The 12,097-nt window shown below is 41.1% G+C and overlaps 1 protein-coding gene across 7 annotated transcripts in view; it reads left to right on the forward strand.

The window, feature by feature from the left end:
• The window catches only part of LRBA (LPS responsive beige-like anchor protein), a 427,307-nt gene that overhangs the window by 84,256 nt on the left and 330,954 nt on the right, over positions 1 to 12,097 (forward strand). For all 7 annotated transcript variants that reach the window (XM_030563560.1, XM_030563562.1, XM_030563561.1 and 4 more), the window contains exons 15-17: positions 2,299 to 2,378; positions 4,805 to 4,867; positions 7,353 to 7,450. In XM_030563560.1, coding sequence (XP_030419420.1) covers positions 2,299 to 2,378; positions 4,805 to 4,867; positions 7,353 to 7,450 — 241 coding nt within the window. The remainder of the gene's footprint in view (positions 1 to 2,298; positions 2,379 to 4,804; positions 4,868 to 7,352; positions 7,451 to 12,097) is intronic.

The raw sequence follows: 12,097 nt of genomic DNA on the forward strand, positions 1-12,097 counted from the left end.
CCCTGAAGAGAATAAATGTTTCCTCAGCCCCAAGGATTTATGTACATTATTAAAATATATCTTACTGGGGACGATGTTAAAATTGCAGAGCTAGGCTTCTTATCAGCATGTCACATGCTCAAAGACATGACCTGTTTATAGAGCTCATTCAGGTACCGGGTCTCCTGAAGCTTCAAGAACATCATTAAGACACAATGATGAGAATGGGAGAGTTGAGAACAGGCATTATGAGCCCACGTCATAGGCATAGAACTCAGAGGTTGATGGGAGATGAGAATGAGCATGCTCAGTCCATGCCACAGATGTACAGTGCTGAGCTGGAATGAGGTGCTGAAAATAGGCATTCGGAGTATGTCACTGACATTTAGCACTAAGACCAAAGGAAGTTCTTTTTCACACAGCACACAGGCAATCTGTGGAACTCCTTGCCTGAGGCGGTTGTGAAGGCTGGGACTATAATAGGGTTTAAAAGAGAACTAGATAAATTCATGGAGGTTAAGTCCATTAATAGCTATTAGCCTGGATGGGTAAGGAATGGTGTCCCTAGCCTCTGTTTGTCAGAGGATAGAGATGGATGGCAGGAGAGAGATCACTTGAGCATTACCTGTTAGGTGCACTCCCTCTGGTACACCTAGATAGGATACTGGGCTGGATGGATCTTTGGTCTGACCCAGTATGGCCATTCTATGTTCTTATGAGCTCAGAACATAGAGACTTGATGCTTAATACAGGCACCCACTTCTGAAAAGTGGGTCTGGCAGAAGGTAAACACATCACTGAGATTGGGAGAGGGAAGAGAACTTTCAATTGAGATGAATTATGAAATTAACTCCTCTCAGAGGTGGTGTTTTGGGCTGTATTAATCTCCATTGAGCTGAGACCACCACATAGAGATGAATGTGGCTACTCCTGCCTTTGCAAGCTATCCTGAAGCTTTTTAGACTGGAGGAAGGAATTCTGGAGCTCCTCATAGTTCCTCAGTTACCTTGTTACCAGCCCAGGGTTGGGAATGAGGATCGCGGAGATCTGGTAGCTGAAGGGCATATAGGTGCACCCAGGAAGTTCTCTCATGCCAGTCCTCCTGCAGGCGCCCCTTAATCCTGTTCCTCTCACTACCACCAACTTCTCAAACAAGGGAAATTCTCTAACAAAATTTGTGAAAGGGAAATTATATTTGCTTGGTAGTGTGGTGAACCCTGGAAGGAATGAAGATTTTTTGTTAGTAAGAACTCGTCTACTCATAAAATTGAACTGGCTTACCTAAAGGTATGTTTCTTTACCGATTTAGTGAAACTGGGGCAAGTTTGTGTAGAATGCTCTTATTTCAGGTGAATGGCTTATTTTCGATTTGAGCTAAATTGAAATAAAGCACTCTTAAACTCGACCAAAGTGCATCTACACAAACTTGCACCAGTTTAACTAAATTGGTTTAAAATCACATCTGTAGTTAAACTTGTGCAACACAAGGCCTCATGGAGCTGTTTGAATTTGTATATTCTTCTGTTAAAATTGGGGTTGTATTTGCCCCCTCCCTGGGCATAGCTAACACAATGAATAGCCTAAAGAGCTATGATATTTGGCTCTTTAAAATATTTTAGTGACAGATTATTTGGCGAGGGAAAGGAGAGAGTCTTCTCTGAGAGTCTTGGGTTTCTAAATTGGATTTCTCTAACTTGCAAGATAATGTTTGTATGCAAGAGGTGTAGGAATACCTCACAATGTCATGTATTTATCCAATATATGCTAGTACTAGTCCAAGCAGAAGCCATTTTATATTGATCAATACTATAGTGTAATCATCTCCTGAAAATATTAAGGAGCTGAAGTAGAAATTCTATTTTTAAAAAACAAACATACATAAAATAACTAAATATCAAAGTCTGAAAATACTAATTTAAAGTTATAGTATCAACTTAAACTCATTCTTTTACCCCCATCCATGATGTTTCAGTGCTTGATTTGGAGACTGCAGAAGTTTTAATTTAAATGAAAAAGCATTAAAAGAATTTTTAATATAAGGTTTTATAAAACTTTGACATAGCCTTACTGTGTAGCCTTAATTAGTGATCATTTTACTACACTATTAAACGTTAAAACAACATGTTTCCTGTGGGAAGCAAAGAAGATCAGTGTATTTGAAATTGTGCTCTCACATATAAAAATATAAATTCTTACATTTTTTCAAAACTTATTAAAATTAAAAAGATATTGTATGCTTTAGTAACAAGACAACCATCAGTAATTCACATCCAGTAGATAGATAGTATAATATATCCATTTTTTTGTATGTTTTTAAAGATGGACCACGCCCTAATCAGAAGGAGATTTTATCTCTGCGAGCATTCTTACTGATGTTCATTAAACAACTAGTGATGAAGGTAAGGCGACTATAGATGGAGATTCTGTGTCCATGCTGCCTTTCCCATGAAATGTGTAACACTGACTCAATCTCTGCTGTGTACTACTGCCGTATATCACCTTAGCAGTCTTTAAAGTGTGTTGAAATTTTGGCGATTTTTATAAGCAAATAAGGTACTTGAAACAACACTGAGGGTGATCCTCCCATTTGGCCTGCTAATGTAAGTAGCACGAATTGATAAATGTTTGTTTAAACTATTTCATGTCAAAAGTAGAACTGTTGGTATGTAGTTAATTTATGAAGTGCCCTCCACCAAGGGGAGCATAAGAACTCTCTATTTGATGAGATTCAATCTCCTAAATCTAATAGTGGCAGAACCAGATGCTTCAGAAGAAGCATTAGTGTGGACAGAATAACTAGCTGTAGTAGGCTGTTATCCTTTATGCAGACAAGCCACTAGAGGATGATAACACAGTTTGCCAGTCGGCTTCACAACTATTTGCCAGACAACAGAGGACTGTTAAGATTCAGGAATCCAAGGTTCAGTTCTAGGTTCTGGAGGGGAACATTCTCTAGTGGTTATAAATCCTTCTGCTTGTATCCCTGTGCTATGCTCTCCCCTGAGCCGAAGGTTCTCTCTCTGTTTCTCTTCACTTTCCACCACGTTTGTCACCTCTGTACTTTTGAATCATACTTAATCTTTCTCCTCCATGCTCCTTCGGTACCAGAGGAGAAGTACTGAGAGCCAAGGAGACAGATTCCCTGCTCTCAATTCTGGTCCCCTGGAGCTGGAGGACCAATTGCAGGAAAAGTCCTGCTCAGCGCCTTGCCTGGAGCATGCTAATAGCAGATGAAACCTCTGGGTGGTTTAGCCACCAAATTCTAAAGAGCCTTTACTAAGCATTTGCAAGCTGTGTTTTTCCCCTGCCACTAGCTTATAAGTAGGTCAAATTTGGGCAGATTTTTGCAGGGTCAGAAAAAAGTACTGATGTCAGGGTGACCGCCTGCCAAATGTCTAGACTCTGCTCCAAAACATTAAGGTACAAGTGTGTCTCAGTTAAATGGTTGTAAGACTTCTGTTTTAACATGGGCAAAACAACTTAGTTTTCATGGAAACAAGTGAACAGTTTTTGCTGAAACTTAAAAAACTAAAACAAACAAATGAGGCCTCAGAGAGATCTAGTAGTGATAACTATAATAAATGTCTAATATTGGTTTTGGATCTTACTAAGCTCTTTGCCTCAATGTCTTGTGGAAGTGAGTTCTGCAGGTTAATTTTGCATTGTACAAAGAAGTATTTACTACTTTAAATTTGCCTTTTAACTTCATTGGATGTCCATTTGCTCTGCTATTATGAGGGAAAATAATAAGAAATGCTGTTCTCCTCCTGTGGATCACTTATTGTTTCATATACATCTATTGTCACCTCTTAGCCTATATTTTTGTAAGTTACTTTCCACTTCTGGTGGCAACTTTTGTAGCTTAGATCCTTCGGTTAGGAATCCTTTAAGGCGAGAACCTGTTACCTAAGAACAGGTAGGGGGCAAACTTTTTGGCCTGAGGGCCACATTGGGTTTCCGAAATTGTATGGAGGGCCGAGTAGGCGAGGTTGTGCCTCCCAAAACAGCCAGGCGTGGCCCAGCCCTACACCCTATCTGACACCCCCCCCGCCCCCGCTTCTCACCCTTGATGGCTCCTCTGGGACTCCTGCCCCATCCACCCCTCCTTGTCCCCTGACTGCTCCCAACTGACCCCCATTTCCCCATCCAACCCATCCTCTCATTCCTGACTGCCCCCCCCCCCTCCCCCAGGACCATTCAACCACCCCTTCTCCCTGACCATCCCCAGAACCCCTGTTGCCGTTCAACCCCCTATTCCCTGCCCTCTGACCGCCCCGAACGCTATCCACACCTCTGCCCCCTGACCCACCCCCCCAAACTCCCCTGCCCTCTATCCAACCCCCCCCCCACTTCCTGCCCCCTTACTGCGCTGCCTGGAGCACCATTGGCTGGTGCCACTACAGCAGCACTGCCCAGAGCACCAGGGCAGGCAGCTGTGCCACCCGACTGGAGCCAGCCATGCCGCCGTGCAGCACAGAGCTGCAGCTCTGGAGCTGTGCTGCCAGGCAAGAGCTCGCAGCCCTTCTGTCCAGAGCATTGTGCCAGCGGTGCAATGAGCTGAGGCTGCGGGGGAGGGGAAACAGCAGGGGAGAGGCCATGGGCTAGCCTCCTGGGCCAGGAGCTGAGGGGCCGGGCAGGAGGATCCCGCGGGCTGTAGTTTACCCACCTCTGCCTTAGAAGCTGTCATGGCACCTTGGATAAAGATAAATCTATCTTGTGTAGCTGTTCTGCTTTAGATGACACTCTTGTATAGTGCTCTTCAATAATTATTTTGTTATGCCTTGAAAGAAAGATGCTAGATACAATTTAAATTTTATTTTTTGAGGATTACGGAGTGAAAGAAGATGAACTGCAGGCTATCCTCAATTATCTGCTCACAATTCATGAGGTATATTTTTGTATTATTTTTTTTTTTGCTATTCCTGGTAAGTCAAGCAAAATTTATTCACAATTTTTTCAAATAAAAATATCCCTCTCCTGCCACAAGATGGCTCTGCAGTAAGAAATAACAAATATAGTCTAAACCTAGAGTGCAGTGTGTCGAATTTCCAATATCCTGTAGTGATTTAAACACTAGGTTTAATAGTAGATTGAGGTTCATTAAGGTAGTAAGTCAAAGTAGTTTCCTATGCTGTTCAACAGCCTGATCTATCAATCAGAAAAACAGATGGCAAGAGTGACTTAAAAAAATCCTTATTTTATGCTACATAAGTAATATTTTTTATTTTATTTTTCACCGTTTTTATTATGCTTCTTAAATAAAACAATACATTGAAAATGTGAATTAAAAATAAGAATGTTAATGAAGTCCAAGAGAAGCTTGTAAACTTAATTGGGAAAGAATATTGGTTGCCATTGATATATCCATCTTCATATTTTAGCACCAGGAAAAGGCACTTTATGCCAGATGTAACATCAAAGACAAGGAAAATGGGACCATAAATCTAACTGAACTAATCTCTGTAAGGGTGCTTGAAATGGGCAAAATAAGGAATTAATTGAGTTCACTTGAAGCAGTACAGATTTATTTTTTCTTTGTGTTTTCACCTATACTTATCCTCTAGTTTCTACTCTAGTACTGGATTGAGTGTACTTGGCTGCAGCATGAAATAAGCAATCCAATCCTTGTCCTTTATGCAGAAATGACAATCTAGGTAGCAGCCAAGGACTTATCTACATGAAGACTTAATGCGTGGCAAGCTGGGATGTGAATCTACACCATGCTAGTTTGCTATGCAGTAGCTGACCGTGTGGACTCTGCCACCATTCACTAAAAGTTCTGTAGTCAAAGCATGTTACAGAACTTCTGTGCATGGTAGTAGAGTCCACATGGCTAAGTACTGCAAGTTAGTCTGCTGTACATTCACATCCTGGCTTGCTGTGCATGGGAAAACCCTGAAAATGAAAGAAATCACAGAGCCTTCATTCAAATTTTGTAAATGGAAAGGAGGAGTTAGCCTTCCACTCTTCCTTCTTTTTTTCTTTCTTTTTTTTTTTTAAACCAGATGAGCCTGTGTGGCCTAAACTGAGAGCCAGGGTTGTTGAATCCTTAATGAAGCAATCTTTTCTCTCAAGTGATTTAGGTACATGGGTGTTAATCAAAACAAAACAAAATATTCTAAACATGCCATAGGAAAATAGCCCTACTCTCTTCATCAGGCTAATCAGCCATGAGATCTGTGAGGTCATAATATTGCCATACCTTAGAAGGGCATAGTCTTCCAGGATATACAAGACTCAAGTGTCTAATGTATAAAATGAGCAGGACATTTTTGTTGAAAAATTTGTGAAGGTAGCTTTTTATACATCACAAAGAATAAGAAATGGGCACAAAAGTTGCATATTATTTCTTTGTAAGTCACCTTTAAATAAAAGCAATGTACTTGGATCAAATTCGTAAGCTGTGATTAAATATATGTGCTTCAGACAAACTGCTAAAAAAAAACTTCGCTAGACAGGTGATAAGCCTAAATTATCCACTCTTAGTATTGCCTATGAGTTCTCAAAGTTTTTCATTGTATAGGCCACTTCTTTATTAAAAAAAAAAAATCTCAATGACCTCCACCCTTTGGAAAATTTGCTTTGTTTGTTTGGTTTTGTTTTAATTCACTGAATGGGTGGAGTGTGTGTACGTGTGTGTACTTACATAAATGGGCATGGGAGGAATCGCCGGATAGCCCATTCCCTGGGTACGTCTAAACTACCTGCCGGATCGGTGGGTAGCAATCGATCTACTGGGGATCGATTTATTGCATATAGTGTAGACATGATAAGTTGAGCCCCGATCACTCTCCCATCGACTGCTGAACTCCAGCTTGGTGAGAGGCGGAAGCAAAGTCAACGGGGAAGCCGCGGCAATTGACCGCGTGCTGTGAGGATATGAGGTAAGTCGGATTAAGATACGTTGACTTCATCTATACTATTCTCATAGCTGAAGTTGCGTATCTTAGGTAAACACCACCTTCCCCCCCCTCCCCCGGCAGTGTAGACCAGGCTCCTATCACACATGCTCAAACTTCCCACTACGTACAAAACAATGCAACTTCACCACCACTATGCACAGATCAACTAATTCTATTACCTAATCCAGTCTCACTGTTGTTGACCATTTAATTTCCCTGTACCTTTCCTGTTCCTTAGTACTGTCTCCTGGCTCCTTTGAGCGTGGCCCTAGTTATTTGGATTCTGGTCTGACTCCCTGGCACTGCTCTACAGTTTACAGCTGCTACCTAAAGAACTTCCTTGGTCCAAAACCAAGGCCTGGATCATACTGAATCATTTGCAATGACTTTTAAAATTTAGAGTAATATGCTAAGATAACAATTTAGCTACTTAATTTTTAAATTCGAATTCTGTGATTTATTTTTTAACAGGATGACAATCTAATGGATGTCTTGCAGTTGCTTGTTGCTCTGACATCAGAGCATCCCAGTTCTATGATTCCCGCTTTTGATCAGAGGAATGGATTATGGTAAGTTAAATTTCATGCGTAGGCAAAAGAGAACAATATTTTGATGATATTGCTATTCACTGGAATTCCCACACCACCTTGAGTCATTTCAGTCCTAGTACTACAGCTGTAAACTCCTCCTTTTGGGTGATTTTTTGTGTCCAGGTGTTCTCTTGGCCAGAGTTAACGCTGGTTTTATTACTTATGAATTGTTAATGTCTCCAAACTGTCAGTCATGCTCAGGCAAGTAGTAGTCAGTTTGTTAGTCTATACTCGTATGTTAATCATCGTCCATTAACAGCCAGCCTGAAACCTTCCTTTCCATGTCAATTCATTGAGAATTTAGTAATGGGACAATTCCAGCTAAACTAGCTAACAGATTTCTTCTGATCCTTGTTAGTTTTTTCACTACTGAGAAGTTTTTTTCTCTTTTTTTCTTCCCCCACCTTATGGTGTGTAACCTACTGTTGGCAACTTCTGTCTACCTGTAGGCCATGCTCAGTATGTTGAGAAATGCTGTTTCATGGTATGCTGAGTGGACAGTAGTAGTTGAGGAAAGGAGCTATGGCATGCTATGACAAGCCCGGTAGAAGAATTGTTGTTAGAAAAATGGCATTAAATTACGGTTTTGATTTTATTTTGTGGCTTTCAATGGGTGGCCTGATAACTGAACTTTTCTAATTTAAAATGAATCCTGTGTGGATATCAGGGGAAAGTGTGAGCATACAACCAAATATAAGAACTGTTCCTAGAAGGGTACTTACAGCAGTAATTCACTTGTGATATAAAGGTGTATTCTCAATTCATATATTTTGTTGCAACTACTGATTAATCCTGGGTTTTACTTTTTTCCCCCGGTTCCCCTATGTCAAGAATCATTCAGTCATATTCATAATTGTTTCCACCCTCTTCTCAGTGCTAGTTATTTCATCTGTTTTGTTCAACTTTGACTTCATTTGTATGGTAACATTATGTTCCGGGAAACTAATAAAAACTCTAAATAATAAAGTATTCGAATGTCATGTCAGGTCTCTAACGTATTGTATTCGTTTTTACTTAACTACTGGCAATAAACTTTTTTCTTTTTATTAAGTAGCATAGGGGCAGCTCAGTATGAATAGCGAGTTGACAGTGAGAAATCTGTTGTTCTGTCTCATTTGTTATATTCCTTACTCCTGTATGGTCTCCAGCCATTTAACTGGCTGATTATGTCTAGTGCAATTGATCTGAAAATTTAAAAAGCTGAGTTAAGTGATACTTTCTATCCATGTTTAAAATAAAATGATTTTTTTCCTCACACAGGCTGTATAAATATTTGGGTGTCTTTTCTTAAAATTCAAAAATAACCTATATGGAAGTTTAATCTTTTCCATGATACTGGATAGTCCTGATTAATGTCTTGTAAGCTGCCATCTTGTAGGGACAGAGAAAATGGGGCTGTGTTATCTTTCTCCATCTTTTGTACTCTGCTGATGGTATCCCACCTGCCTAGCTAGTTACATTCACAGCTGCTTCACCCAGGTTAAAATAGTTTTTCGTGTTGCTTGGATTTGAATCGCTGCTGACTATTCACCCTCTGATTCTGGTACTGAAGAGAAGGGGAGACTTTTTTTCTTTTGTTTTGGTGTGTTGTGGGCAGCTGAGGTTATGAAATAAATTTATTGGGAAGGTTTGGGTGTGTAAACAAGGAAGTCTACTTTGTTCTGTTCTTAAAAGTATCAACAGCCAGGTATTTCTATGTTAAGTAATATCGTCCTTTTCATTCGTTTTGATACTAGTAGAAATGATTATGATTTTTTTCTTAAAGTTCTAAAAACGTATTTTCATGAAAAGAGGCACACCGCCCAAAATGTTCACTGTACAGACTGTGTGGGAGTTTATCATCTGCATTCTCATAATCAATACAATTTCATGGAACATTAAGGAATTACATAATCCATAAAAACAATATAAGAGCTTATCTTATCTGGACAGAAGCCAAGTGTGGTTCATGCAAATTCAGGAGATCTAGTGAATATCATAGACAACCAAACTATAAAATCACATGGGTTGTAGGTACGTCACAATGGTGATGATGACATTGGAGCAATCTTATATTGATACTAAGTGTACAGTCAGGGACAGAATTTATCCCCTCAGGACACAGTTTAAATTTATTTATTGTAGTATGGTAGTGTCCAGAGAGCATGTCTACTAGAGACCAGTCTTATCAGCTGGCAGAGTGCCTATACTCAACATTTTCCGCTATGAGACTACTTTCAGTTGCTTATAGCATAGCTAAGTTTTAATTATATGGGCCACAGTTTTTTATGTCAAGTGTCTGCCTCAGGCTGAATTGTTTTATTTGGAAAGATTTAGCCATTTCTGAGAAGGTGGCAGGAGCTGTATGCCTGATGAGGATAAAAAAAAAATATATACCCATCCCTTTAGTCCCTATCCTTATTGTGCACTGAGTGAGGTATAGGTCCTGTAGGGAAAAATAGTAAGTGATCATCTAAAGATCATGGTTGCATGGACAGTCTTAATTCGGGCATTTACTAGTTCCGGCATTTATTTCTTTGGTATATATTTTCATATAGGTGTTTTTGGTATGTTACTTTCTCAGTGGGACCTAAAAGTTTGACATTTTTTAATACTTAAGAAAGGAATAAGCAAAGTGCTCAGTGTGTCAATTTGTATCTCATATGAAGGATTCTGCATATTGCCCTTTAGCAATATACTGGGGCATTAATTGATTGCTAGCTGAGATGGAAGTGTGAGTGTTGCTTGTTTTCCAGTGAAAATTTTGAGTGAGAAGTTCAAATATAGATATATGCTCTGGAGTAATACTTGGAAATTTTGCACATAGATTTCTCATCAGTATATTTGCATGTTGTCACTTTTAATTATGTGAGATTCTAACAAAAATGGATTGTTCAGTGCTAACCAGCCTTTTTTCTCCCTTGAGCAGGTATTGTAAGGTTAGGATGACCAGACATCCCGTTTTTAAAGGGACAGTCTTGTATTTTAGCCCTCCCGAAGGTATTGTGACTTTTTCTTAAAAATGGGCAAATTGTCCCATATTTTCTGCCCCAATCACTGCTGGCTGCTGCTAGCCATATTCTGACATGAACCCTGCTCGCCTGGCTGGATCCCTGCTCATCAGCCTCCTGCCCACCAGTGGTGAAGGGCAGGGTCTAGTGGCCAGTGATAAGGATGGATGTGCAAGGCTCATGGTGGGGTAAAGATGCAGCATGCAGGGCTGGCTGCTCCCCCTGCTGGTCTGTCAGCACAGCCACTGTCCCATTTCTGGCCGGTGCTGGCTGTGTGCTGTGAGCTGCGGTGGCTGGTGAGTGTGGCAGGTGCCAGGCAGCGGCCAGCTACGTATCACCTCTGCTGACCACCCATTGGCCCTTTATGTTCTCCCCCTCTCACTGTCCTGTCCCTACTTTGCCCCTTGGCCCCGCTCTTTCATATGCCCCTCAGCAGGGTGCACCCCATTCCCAGCACTGTTCAGAGAACCAGTCCCTGGTCAGAGAGTGCTAAGCTCACCAATAGCCTGGCTGGCAGGCTTCTTCCTTTCCCCACTGCCTCTGGCTGGGTAGGCGCCCTGGGAAAGCTCAAGATCCTCCGGTCCAGGGCACTGGCCAGGAGGAGTTGAGCCCTGCATGTGCCAAAGCCCTGGCATGGGGAAGCCTCTCTGCCCCTCAGCTAAGCTCTGGAGTGTCACGGTGGGGGAGGGAAAGCTGGAAATTGCTTTTCCAGCCTGTTCACACCCCAGACTTGCCCCCATATTGCCATCGGAAGTTGCGGCACCAGATATCAGGAGAAGTGGGTCCGTCCCAGGGGCCCAGCCAGGCATGGATGGCGGAGAGCACTGGACAGGGAGGATTGGGTCAGTTGCTCACCCCCCTGTGTGAGAGAGGTGTATGGGAGTGTATGTGTGTCACCTCTCCCTGTGTTTGGGTGTGTGTGGGGGGGAGGGGTGTGTGTGTGTCACCTCTCCCTATGTGAACCCTAAAGCCTTAAAGATAGGAAGGTGAATAAAATTAATTCACCTACACAGTGTTTCTTCTTAACAGGGGTTCAGTCAACTTGATGATAATTTGAATGTTTGTACTGCATAATTCTGATTGCCGTTGAACTCACTTGAATACACATAATGTTACCAGGTGTCCTGTATTCAGCATAGGAAAATATGGTCACCCAATGTAAGGTACAATGCATGTTCTAGAGCTAATAGGGATTTCCTTATGTTAAGCGCCAGTATGATCTGAAGAAAGATCAATGACAGAGGAATAATACCTTCTATCTTCCAGTAAGAAGGGGGAGTATATGTGCATATGCAATTTTGTATGTAAGACACCTTTGCTAAGATTCTAATGTGTTCTTTCATTAACTGTGTTTTTTATTAAATAATCTGAGGAGCAGAAACCAGTATAAGTGTAATGAAAAGAGTGCCAGCTGACATTGTTTTTTTGCCATCCTTCTGAAAACTGTCATAAAGGATTAGCATGGGATACAAATGTCAAATACTAATACTGTTAGCAAATGTCCACCCAAATATGAAACTTAAGCTTTTTGCAGCTATTCTGTAGCCAGCTGTCTTGACAGTACAACAAACATAATTTGTTTGTTTTTCTGTACTGTAGCCTAAGTGAGATATCAGCTAAAGACAAATTTGAGTAC

The sequence above is a fragment of the Gopherus evgoodei genome, chromosome 5 (genome assembly GCF_007399415.2).
Source record: "Gopherus evgoodei ecotype Sinaloan lineage chromosome 5, rGopEvg1_v1.p, whole genome shotgun sequence".
NCBI classification, from domain to species: domain Eukaryota; kingdom Metazoa; phylum Chordata; order Testudines; family Testudinidae; genus Gopherus; species Gopherus evgoodei.